Source organism: Delphinapterus leucas, chromosome 15 (genome assembly GCF_059928025.1).
Source record: "Delphinapterus leucas isolate spDelLeu-1000000601 "Yukka" chromosome 15, BTC_Dleu_Yukka2, whole genome shotgun sequence".
In the NCBI taxonomy this organism is placed as follows: domain Eukaryota; kingdom Metazoa; phylum Chordata; class Mammalia; order Artiodactyla; family Monodontidae; genus Delphinapterus; species Delphinapterus leucas.
Window position 1 is genome coordinate 19849642 of NC_143143.1, and position 12627 is coordinate 19862268.

The 12627-nt window shown below is 48.5% G+C and overlaps 1 protein-coding gene across 1 annotated transcript; it reads right to left on the reverse strand.

Annotated features, from left to right (window-relative positions):
* Window positions 1-1328: 1328 nt before the first annotated feature.
* Window positions 1329-7507, reverse strand: CACNG3 (calcium voltage-gated channel auxiliary subunit gamma 3). The gene is made up of 2 exons (XM_022588511.3): window positions 6630-7507; window positions 1329-2177 (listed from the first exon to the last, which is right to left on the reverse strand). Exons 1-2 carry the CDS (start codon window positions 6895-6897, stop codon window positions 1666-1668), a joined length of 780 nt encoding a protein of 259 aa, XP_022444219.2. The 5' UTR covers window positions 6898-7507; the 3' UTR covers window positions 1329-1665.
* Between the last annotated feature and the right edge of the window lie 5120 nt (window positions 7508-12627).

A 12627-nucleotide genomic window follows, 5' to 3' on the forward strand; every position in this document is an offset into this window, starting at 1 on the left:
CACGTGGGCTCAGTATTTGTGGCTTGTGGGCTCTAGAGCTCAGGCTCAGTAGTTGTGGTACATGGGCTTAGTTGCTCTGCAGCATGTGGGATCTTCCCAGGCCAGGGCACGAACCCATGTCCCTTGCATTGGCAGGCAGATTCTTAACCACTGACTCACCAGGGAAGCCCTTCTCATGCTTTCTGATATCAATTTTTCAAAATATCCAAATGTCCTTCCAATTTCTAACCCCCTGCCCCCATGCCTCTCAGAGCCTGGGCAAAGTACACCCTTCCCCCCAAAAAAGAATAGCTCCCATTTGGCTTCTATCTTCCTGCAGTCATGCTTGCTGAGGACTGAATGGGGTCCCTCCCCACCATCCAAATTCACTTATCGAAGCCCTAACCCTTGATGTGGTGATATTTGGAGATGGGACCTTTGGGAGGTAATTAGGTTAGATGAGGTCATGAGGGTGGGGCCCTTGTGATGGAGTTAGTGGCTCTGCCAAGTGAGGACACAGTGAGAAGGCAGCTGTCTGCAAGTCAGGAAGAGAGCAGAACCAAATCTGCTGGCACCCTGATCTTAAACTTCCCAGCCTCCAGAACTCTGAGAAATAAATATCTATTGTTTAAGCCACCCTGATCTATAGTATTTGTTATGGCAGCCCAAACTCAGGTAATGCTCACTCTACCCAGAATTCATCCAAAAATTAAAAAATATACATATTGATTATTTGCAGTGCGCTAATCACCTTACCATGAAGTTTTATTTAAGCCTCACAACTCTGTGGAGGAGAACACTGTGCCACGCTCCATTTTACAGACGAGGAGACTGAGGTTTGAAGGTCGGGTGGGTTTTCCCAAGGTCCTAGAGCTACTGGGTGCCAGAGCCAGATTTTTGAACACATGCTTGCCCCCAGTAGCTTCCCGGGATTTAGGTGAGAGACACACAGACTCTGACATTGGTAGGAGCACCCTGCTGGCCTCCAGAGGTAAAGGAGGATCCTTCCTAGTGGCTAGAGTGTGGATGAGCAAAGCTCAGCTTCCAACACGTACATGAGGCAGTTTGAGGGCAGGGCAAATGAATTTGTAAATTTGTGCAGGGATTACCCAGAAGAAACAAAGCACCCCAGCTCTGTTGGTTACGACAAGGCAAAACCTTTAATATGTGAGTGCCTATTACAGTAGCTGCTTCAGGGCTCTGACATCTTTGATTTCTGGGCATGTTTTTCTAACACAGAAAGGTGAATGCCTCCCTCAGGGCCACCTGGGCCGTTGGTGTCCTGAGGATTTGGAGTGGACAATGGGGACAACTATGCACAAGCCTGGGGATTCGGAGATCCCCCCCGCCCCCCCCACCAGCCACCACCCGTGACTTTGAGTGAAGTCCTCTTCCAAGGAGGGAAGAATGTGGAGGTCCTTCCAGTAAAGAAGGAAGAAAGGAAAACATCTGGCACAGATACACAGAGAGAGACGTCATGGGATTGGCTTGAAAAGTCGGGGAGGGACAGAGGGGTTAGGACCTGGAGGGAGAGGGGCGAACTGTGGGAGAGGGCTGAGTCCATTTGGTTTCAGTCTGTGTAAAAAGTAATACCATCACGAGGACCATGCCATGCAACCTCAGAGACACCTCTGTCCACTTCCCACCGGGCTGTGCTGGGGTGGAGGGCAGAGGGCAGAAGTCAGTTCAGACGGGCGTGGTGCGCCTGTTGGCCGGATTATTATGCAACGACTCTTTGAACTCTTTGGGCGTGGAATTGTGGAACTGTAGAAAAGCATGGTCCCGGTCGGAGTTGAGGAGGGTCCCCATGGTGATCTTTGAGGGGTCCCGGGAAAGGGTGAACATCGAGATGTCAGTGGAGGGGATGGTGTGGAAGCCTTTGCTGATGGGGGACAGGTCTCGGGATCTGGGCTCTGTGGAGCGGGAACTTGACCGCCTCCGGAATCTATACCTGTAGGGTGGAAGGCGAGCAAAGGTAGATTTCTTCAGGAGCTCCGAGTGGGATTTGGCACGTAACTGCTGATGTTTTTCTATATAGATGTGCACAGCGACTACTCCTACAATTTCCGCGATGATGAAAGAGAAGGCTCCGAAATAAAAGGACCAGCCATAGGAGTAGCTCTTTTTGGAGTCACGCTGCCCGGGGTCTCCAGCATTGGCTGATATATAAACTATGATGCCAATGATGTTGCTTAACCCTAAGAGAAGGGGAAAGAAAAATACATCCTTTATAAACCTCAGAGGTAACTGTCACTTTTAGGCTGGAAATATCTATTAAAAAAAAAATGTGGAGTCAACAGGGAGAGAGGAGAATGGATTTATGGCCAGGAAATCCAGCTGCTGAGCTCTTCTTGCAGGGTCTGTCTCTCGGGAAATGAAGAATTCTGCCACTCCATTCTGGGTGGGAAGCGTTCAGGTAAAGAATTCACCTTACTCTTTCAGCAAGTGCAGTAGAATTCAGAATGTATGTACTTTCCAAGCAATTCATTCCCTCAAAGCTTAATCTTCAGCAATAAGTCACGATGATGGTAAAATGAACGAGATGCAGATCCCTGCCCTTGAGTTCCTCACCATTAGCAGAAGAAACTGCCATGTGAATGGAATTATAGCAAAATATAGTAAAGGGTTCTTCCAGAGACACATATGAAATGGTTCAGGAGCAAAGAGAGAAAGAGAGGATGAGTAAACCCCCTTGTTCTGAAGACAGGGTGACATTTAAGCTGGGTCCTGAACAACAGGAGATGAAAGGTGATTGACAGCGGAGTTGAGAGTGACTTACTAGTAGGGTTCTAGCTTGGATGAAGGGGAGGTTGATGGTATCTTGAGCTAAAATAAGAGGCAGCAGAGAGAATAGGCTTAGAGAAGAGGAGGGGGGCTGGAAGTGCTTATTGGGAGTCGGAATGTGGTTGCTGAGTGGACATATATGGGTCTGGAGCTGCAGTTTGGGGAACGAATGGGGAAGGTGCAGTAGCTAAGGCTTTTTATCTGCACGGGATACGATAATGCTTTAGATTATCTGTTGTTCAAGCATCAAGAATTGGGGAACATGAAGCTGTCGTCCCCAGTAGACAAGGTCTGCCGACTTAGAGCCCCCTTGTGCCAACGGAATAGCCCTGGAAAGAGCTGACTAGTCGCTTGGAGAGAAATTGATTCTCTAGGGAGTAGTAAGAAGAAACAGTAGAAACTGAGGGCCTGGGGGTTGCCCTCATCTGTGACTACTTCTCTCACATTATTGCTCCAAAGGTAGAATGTCTCTTTGTGTCCTTTGCTTTAAGGGTTTCATCCGGGCCTTGATACCAATAATGACTCAGGGAGGTTGGTACATCACCTGGTGTCTCCTTGCCTCCAAATCTGGGCCACCTGTAGGGTGGTTCTAAATGGAAGCTGTTCCTCATTACAGTTCCCAGTACCAGTTGGTAAATAACCATTTCCAATGGCCTCCTGAGTATCCTCTCCATTCCTTGAAGACCCCATACTCTGGGGGTCCCCAAGGTCTCCCTGGAGTCCAGCAACCAAAGGGTTAAAGCTTGGCATAGCAAGGGCCACCCCCACTCTGCTCCAGTGCTATCGTTCTGATTGGCTGGTGCTCATGCATTAAGGGGAATTCATATTTTGAATACAATCTCTGGCCATATTCCATCTAGGACTTACCCCTTAGAGGGCAGGGCCAAGGTCTGTTTCTTCCCTGTCTCCTCTTGGCCTTCCCCAGCGCAGGCCCTCAGCAGGTAGGCAGCGAGTTCTAATCACTGAGCTATTTCTTAATATGGGAGTTGATGCAGCCAGCCCTGTGTCAGGCTGCAGGAAGCCACAGATTGAAAAACGGCTCCTCTTTCTAGAGTGTCAATTTGGCTTGAAGATGAGTAGGGAAGACACATTCTTTTATATTAAAATGAACATGAATATAATGAGGAGAGAGCAGAATTCACATGAATTTTTAAGTATAAATGGGAGACAGTCTTCAGAGACATTTCAGCTCACGGAAGGTGGCTTCTGGTGATGCCCCCTGACTTCCCAGGGCCCCGTTTTCGCTCTCCTCTGCCCACAGGTAAATTTTGGTGGCAAAGTTCGAGAAGCCCTGAAAGGAAGTCTTGCTGGGAAAAAAACAAAAGAAGCTCAAGGAGAGGCTCGGATGTCAGCCCAGGTTAAAGCAAGCGGCCAAGCCAAGTGAGTTGCCACTTATTTCTAGGGCACTGATGATGTACCAGGCACTGTGCAAAGTCTTTATGTGCATGATCTCAATTAATCATTGCAACAGGCCTGCTTAAAAAAAAAAACACCCCTCTTTTACAGATGAGGAAACTGGGACACAGAGAAGATAAATAACCTTCCAAGTCAACACAGCTGGGAAATGGCAGAGGTGGGATTTGAATCCAGGACTGTCTCTTGGCCATGGGTGGATTTAGATTTCAGTAAAAAAGCTTAGGAAGAACTAGATGTTAAGTGGGTAATCACTTTCTCCCAACCATTAGACCGTAAGCTCCCTAAGGGCAGACCTAGGCTAGGTTTGTTCACTACTATGGCCTCCTCTCCTTGCCCAGAGCCTGACCCAAACAAGAGCACTGTGCATACTTGTTGAATTGCATCAGCATGAGAATTAAATGGTACAATGTATATAGTAGCAGTTATTATGCATCCAGCAGTTACTGCGGGCTAGATGCAGTTCTAGGCTCTTTCCATATACCAACTATTTAATTCTCTGAACAGCCTTAAATGGTAGAGCCATTATTATCCCCATTTTTCAGATGAGGAAACTGGGGCACAGAGTGGTTAAGAGACTTGCCCGAGCTTACCCAGCTGGGAAGTGGTAGAGCCATGATTTGCACCAGGCAGCCTGGCTTCAGAGCCCATGGTCTTGAGCATAATGCCTAGTGCCTGGCACATAGTAGGTACTCAATAAAGGGTTGTTGGCTGCTTGCCTGAAACCACAGAACCTTAGAATAACTGAGCAAAAAAGAGCCTTAGGGAGTGCTGAATCCTCCCAAATTTTCACTTTGTAGGTGGAGAAACTGAGGCTCTTCAGGGTCCTCAGGGAGACCAGTGGTAGGGGGATAGCTAGGATGAGACCCCCAGCTTCTGGCTTCCCCTCAGGGCTTTGCTGCTGCCCCTCATGTTCCCCGGTTCCCATGTGTCTAATCTACCTGCCATCTCTCACAACACCCCTTGTGAGAAGAAGGTTGCTGGTGACACACTCTCCCTCAACAATCCCCTTGGGGGACAAAATAATGATCTTCTCCTGTTTAGGAAACCCTCATATCAGCACAACACAGCATCCTCTGGGTCAGTCAGAGCCCAGGAGGTCTGGAGGGGGCCACCAGCAACTAGAACGTGCCTCAAAGCAACACAGGTCCCTGGGTTTACCAGCTGTTACCATCTGTCCACACAGAGCATCACCTTTGGGCTAATCTTATTCTCCTGACAAGATGGCGGCTTTCCCCCGGTCTGTTGCTTGAGTTGGTTCCCAGAGACTCAGACCTGGATGCCATCCACTTTTCCCATTCCAAAGAAGGGAAAACAGTAGGGAAGAAACTTGAGCAATATCTTGGAGGAGGCTGGGATGCTGGGCTTCCAACTTTGGAACTATATTGTGTTGCTTTTCCAATGCTAGAAAATAATATTGTGATTTTTATGTTCAACCTCCTTCCAAAAACCCTATAAAATAGGTACTATTATTATTTCCCATTTTACAGTCAAGGAAACCAAGTTATAGGGATTTGGTGACATTCCCAAGGCTCCACAGGTAGAGCCAGAATTCAAATCCAGGAGGGTAAGCCCCTCCCACCCACCATTTTATACTCTTCCCCACTGTTTCTACCCCAGTAAATATTCTGCCGTTATGGGTCAAAGTTTGGAGGTCATCACCAAAGAGTCAAGCTCCCCTCCCTCCCACCTTCACCTTGTTCTTTGCGTCTCTAAAGCATTTCATCCAGATGGCATTGATTGAGGGGCGGGGTGGGAAGAGATTGTAAAGCGATGGTGGAGTGGAAACCCAGAGGGAAGAGAGGACGATGAGGAAGGTGGAGGAGGGATGGAGATGAAGGGAGGAGAGAGGGTGCAGAAATAGGACCTCTTCCTGGGGACTGCCTCGTCCTCCTTGCCACCCTGTGCCACCTTCCGGTCAAGGCTGCTATCGATGATAAGGTCTTCCCCGAGAGCATCTGGGGCTGCTGACTTTTACCTTGTTCCCAGAGATGCTTTGAGCAGTCTGAGGATTTGTGCGCTTGAAGAGCTGTGAACAGCATTTAAACCAGCAAACACAGGTCTCAAAGGGCCAGGGATAGTGTATGACGATGTCCAAATGAACAGAAAGATGGACCCCTTTAAAACACACTGAAGCCATCTCTCAGGTCACACATTACACACACCATACTGCCCCCTGCCCACTATGTGCAGACATATACATGCACACTCTCATTAGTCATTCTCCGCCTCTCCAAGCTGACCTTCTCCTCATCTCCCCTCCGTGCATTCTCAGCTAGAATGTCAGCATCTTTGGTTCTAATTAAAGTCTTTGGTTCTCATTCTTAACACACAAGTTGAACGTTTTCTTGTTCCTTCCCTGGAGGGAACCCTGAATAGCATTGCTTTGTCCTGGTGGCCCTGCCTTGGGTCTGGTGTCTGTGATGCCCTCAGGGCTGAGACCAGATGCTCACCTGCAGAGACAAAAAAGATGCCCGCGCTGAGGATGACATTGTGTCTGCTGCGGTGGAACTCGCTGGCTGCCACGCAGAGCCCGCCAAAGAACAGCAGCGTGACACTGAGGATGGGGAAGACGCTGGAGGCCCTCACAGCCCCTGCGGAGAGAAAGAGAGAGGGTTCCCCCTGCACCCGGTCAGCCCCGGGATCCCCCCCTTCACGGGCATGGGGGTGCCTGGTTGGAGGACAGCCCGTGAGCAGAAGGACAGAGCCTGCATCTAACATGGGTGCGAGACCAGTTCGGTCGCTCAGGGCCCTGTGCTTGAGGTTAATGCTCTTTAGTCACCATCCTGAAATTCTTAATAGATTTATCTTGAATGTGTGTTTTATTAGTAACTCTGATGGGTCAATGGAGCATGTGCCCTGGGCTTGGAGCCTCTACTCACGTGGCATCCCACCCCCCATCACCTCCCCACCTCCCGTTCTCCTTGGGATGGGTCCTCAGCTGCTCACTTCCCCACCCCAACCAGAGACCACTGCCACCCTTGGCTTGTGGTGGGGGCCTGGGCATGGACGCTGGGAGAACCAGGGTTGGCTGAAAGCCCTAGGCACCTGCGAGGGTATGCACTCACCCCTTGAGTGTTCCCGTGCCGGAGGGAGTGTGACATTTCATAGCAAATAAAAGACACCAAGACAGATGGAGAGAGAGATGGCAGAAGAAAGGAGATAGCTTTTTTTGCCTGCGTTTTGAACCAGGAGCCCAGGATTTTCATTTTGCACTGGCCCCTGCAAATCATATAGCCAACAGGGCATCCTGGGACTCCCATTAGATCACAAGCTGTTCACCGAAACGCAGAGTCTGTCCCAGCACACGCCTACATTTGCATAGTACTGAGTCTGGCAGTGCCCATTTGATACCCATTTAGTCACTGAATAAACAAATGAATTTAGTTATTCATTCAACAATATTTTTGGGCACCTACCAAATGCCAGGTGCTGTGCTGTGTCCTGGGGTACTCGTGGAAATGTTTAACCACCCCAAGGGTGCAGAGGCTGCCCTTCTAAGGGGAGGAAGGGGATGCTGGCTGAGGGCTGGAGCAGCAGTGTCCTAGAGACCCATATGTTAACTCTTCAGCTGCTGGATCACAGAGAGGCCCGAAGGTTCTGGGGCAGAGGGACCTTCAGGTGGGGATCCCAGTATTTACCCAGCCAGCATAAGAGTATTTCCTGGAACACCTGGGCCGGAATATCAGTTGGATAAATTCTGTGTCCATTGAGGTACAAAAGAGCTAAGGTCCTGCCCTTATGGAGCTTACATTCTAATAGAGATGACAGGCAGGACCCACTACCTAATTTGCAGGGCCCTGTGCAGAATGAAAATGCAAGGCCTCTTGTTCCAAAAGTATTAAGGATTTCAAGATGGCATGGTAACTAGACTTATCCTGGTGATCATTTTGAAATATAGAGAGGTACCAAATCACTATGTTGTGAAATGGAAACCAACGTAGTAGTGTTGTACATCAGATACACATCAAAACCAAACAAACAGACTCATAGAAAAAGAGATCAGATTTGTGGTTACCAGAGGTGGGGCTGTGGGGAGGGGGAATTAGAGGAAGGCGGTCAAAAGGCACAAAATTCCAGTTATAAGATGAATAAGTACGAGGGATATAATGTACAACATGATAAATATAATTAACACAGCTGGATGTTATATATGAAAATTAAGAGAGTAAATCCTGGGTCCTCATCACAAGGGAAAAACATTTTTTTCTATATCTTTAATGTTGTATCTGTACGAGGTGATGGATGTTCACTAAACTTACTGTGGTAATCATTTCATGATGTATGGACGTCAAACCATTATGCTGTACACCTTAAACTTATACAGTGCTGTATGTCACTTATATATCAATAAAACTGGAAGAAAAAATAAAATAAAGGATGACCGTCAAAAGCAAATTAAAAAAAGAAGAAGAAGAAGAATTTTAAGCTAGTGAGAGCAGAGCATGGAGCCAGGTGTGGGGCTCTTGAAGGATGGTAAGAACCCAGGCCTGAGCTGACTGTGCCTTGGACTGGGGTGGCAGACTGGTGGGGAGAGGTGTCGGACTCAGGATAGATCCTGAAGGTAAAGCCAACAGAATTGGGGGTGGGATGTGAGAGAAAGCGTTGTTGAGCACCATGCCTGGTGCTTAGCCAGTGAGCCGGCAGTGGCATCTTTATAATCCCGGCACGCGTGCAGGGTGAGCAGTGGGGCAGCAGGAAGGTGGTTGGTTCATCTTGGGCGTGGAAGTTCAAAGCTCAGTGTTCAGAGCTTTATGTCCCTGCATTTATTGTGTGTTTTCCTGTGGGGTCAGCTGCAGCCCTTCCTATTGCTACTGCGTGGCGGTGCTCACACTCCGAATGCAGAGGACTGGTTTCCACAACACCAGGACTGTTTTTGTCTGTTTGTTTGTTTTTCATTTTTATTTATTTATTTATATATATATATTTGGCTGCGTTGGGTCTTCGTTGCTGTGCGCGGGCTTTCTCTGGTTGTGGTGAGCGGGGGCTACTCTTCCTCGCGGTGCGTGGGCTTCTTATTGCAGTGGCTTCTCTTGTTGTGGAGCACAGGCTCTAGGCACGCGGGCCCTGTAGTTGTGGCACGTGGGCTCAGTAGTTGTGGCGCACGGGCTTAGTTGCTCCGAGGCATGTGGGATCTTCCCAGACCAGGGCTCAAACCCGTGTCCTCTGCATTGGCAGGTGGATTCTTAACCACTGCGCCACCAGGGAAGTCCTGTTTGTTTGTTTTTGTGGGAAAAGTTTTCTGCAATTTTGGTAGCTGACTTAGCCTACTGGGATTGCCTGGGAGGGCTGATAGAGAACGGGAGTGAGGGGTCGACGAAAGCAGACAGGGGTGAGGTTCTCTTCATGAGGAGAAGAAAATGAAAGAGTTCTAGCTTTTGCTTAAGGATGGCCACCCCAAGTCCCCCACCATTGGGGCTGGGCAGACCAGGGTCCCAGTAACTGTCACTGCTGCAATGGGGAGGTTTTGGAAGGGGCTTCAAACTGCCTAGAAACCTTGATGGGAGAAGTGAGGTGTAGGGGGAGGAATCCTGGCTGCCCTGACCCCTGGGAGCGTGATTAAATCAGTCCCCATCCTAGCTTCAGGCCAGTCAGTCACAGTCCTGGCCCAGGCCCGGCTTGCTCTGTGCTTCCCTGCTCCCACACAGGCTTGCAGGAGGGAGGGCTGGCCCCCTGGTTCATTTAGCCCCCAGGTCAAGGGGGGGGATCCCTGGGAAGTAGACGCTGGGATCTTGGGTGGCCATAGCTTATTTATAACTTCTAAATATTTACACATATGACCTACGGGTTTCCATGTGAACCTTGGCCCTAGGACCCACAAATATTAGGGGTGGGTCTGTCCCCAGTGATTTCAAGCGTGCACAAATCTTTAAAGCGATCATTTGCATTGTGTACTTGATGGGAATTGCTCGAATATTCAATGTGATGAGTTCAATTGATTAAAGGAGAGCACCTTTAAAAATTTTTTTTAGTTTCAAAGTATGATTAAAGTATGATTATGCCCGAAGGAGATGATCTGAACATTGGAAGCTACTGAATTGTGTTGGTTGTGTATATTTGAAATGTGTGGCTATGAGATATGGGAATATGATTGTTTCCCATGTGGTAGAGGAACCACGTGGCAACCAATTGGTGGCCAGATCCCACCTCTACCCCACAAGTGAGATAAGAGCAGGTTCTATAAACTGAGGCTACAGGTGTCGGTCTCACACAGGACATGCCCTGCTGCCATTTTCTCCTAACTCAGTTTACCCTGGATTGTTTTTGGTTTTTTTTTTCCGGCTGTGCCACGGGGCTTGTGGGATCTTAGTTCCCCGACCAGGGATCGAACCCGGGCCCCCTGCAGTGGGACAACTAGGAAAGTCCCTGATTAAATCTTCTGCTACAGGTTTAAGCTTCAGCCTCCCTAACCACACATGAGAAAGAGGAAATAGCAGAATAATCAATGTGCAGAATCCCACCCGACCGGGGTGTGGTCACAACAGGAACTGGCAGCACGTGTGCTGGATGGGCCCGGAGACCCCTGCAGGAACGTGACCCTGGCGCCACGTGACTGGCTCGGGGATTCCAAAGTTCCCTGCAGGAAATTCGTGTGCTCAGGAAGGTCCCTCCTTAACTTGGTTCTGTGGCTGATGGTGAGGACCTCCACCTTCCCAGAGGGGAGAAATATATTTTGTCGGAAAAGCGATGGATCTCTTGGAAGAAATTAAAATCAGTTTTGCAAGTTGTGAAATAGAGGTCACAGTTCTGTTTAGTCCCCAACAGGGCAAACATCAAAATAGGAAAGAAAAACAAAAACTACAGTCACTCTGGTAAAACCCCACTGGAGATGACTTTAAAATCATCCTCAAAAGGAGGTTCAAGTAATCTACCCCAAACTTTGGTCAAGCTACCTCTCTAAACGTGGCCTCTATTCCCACATCAAATCCTTTTAAGCTGCTCATATAAGTTCTAGTTGGCATTTGGGTAAATTCTAGTAGAGGGATAAGGACTGAAAAATGAGAAATAATATGTTTTAAAAATTAGCTTAGGGCTTCCCTGGTGGCGCAGTGGTTGGGAGTCCACCTGCCGATGCAGGGGACGCAGGTTCGTGCCCCAGTCCGGGAAGATCCCACATGCTGCGGAGTGGCTGGGCCTGTGAGCCATGGCCGCTGGGCCTGCGTGTCCGGAGACCGTGCTCCGCAACGGGAGAGGCCACAACAGTGAGAGGCCCGCGTACCGAAAAAAAAATTAGCTTAGAAATGACTTTCTTTCAAATTGACCCCTCGCACCACTTACATTGTTATGCGATTAAAGGCTCATGTTTAGACCCACTGCCCATCTGTAGACTAGCAAGCATGAGTAGAGCTAACAATGATTTTAATTGTAAAAGCACTCTTCTTGAGTTACGAGTTACAAGCATAACCCGAATAGCACAATTTCTTGAAGTTTTTATGTATAACAGCAGTTTAAAAAAATGTTACATTTAACACTCTCTAATAGTAAATTAGTCAATGCCTTAGAACTTTTCTTTTGAGTGAACTTGACACACCTCCCTGTTGAAGAAATTCTATCTAAATTACATTAAATCCCCAATTCTCTCTGTGCCTGGATTAATGTCAGGCCTGTGGCTGCCACTGGGCCTTGACCATTGCTCATCCCATGCCCCAGAAGAGAGCCAACACGTATGGCTTCGTGAGTACATGTTGGCCCCGGGCGGAGCGCAATGTGCACCAGCTTATTTAATTTTCATGACCCTGTCAGATGGATGACATTATCATCTTTATTGCTGACTACGAAGAAAGGTGAGAGATGAGAGGTAAAGCAGCCTGGCCCAGGTCCAGCCCAGCTAGTAGGGCGTCACCGGAGCAAAAGCCCGAGTCAACCAGGATCCAGAGCCCTTGCTCTAAGCCAGCACACTGTTGCCTCCTACGTGCTGCGTTTGTGACAGTTCCATGTCATATCCGGGTTACTGACCTTGGGACAATCTAGAGGGAGACACTCGTCCTGCCCCAATGAGATTGAAACTGAAGAGGGGTGAACCTTGGTTTGCTTTTATTCTCCCAGGCCTTGCCTCTTAGGACCTCGCCCATTAGCACCTCACCCATTAGCACTTAGCCCATTAGCACCTCAAATCAGCCCTCTGGGGAAGGTGAAAACTTGTATTCAGGTTGAAGAAAATCCTTAGATTTCCTCCTAAGCAGACTAAAAAGAACTTTTCAGTTTTGACACAGCTCCCTTTTTTTTTTTTCCTATTTCTATTTCATTGAAATGAAAGAGATTCAGATGTCAGAACCACCTGAATGTCTCTGTCTAGTAGCAAAGATTTTCCTGAAGCTTCTTTGCACGTATCCATTTCTGGGGCTGGGTATTGGGGAGCCTCAAACTCAGAGGCATATGGACAACCTCAGGGCAGCCCTCCTCGCCCACCCCTCCCTGGGAGGACCCGCGAAGGGGGAACTTACGCAGGAG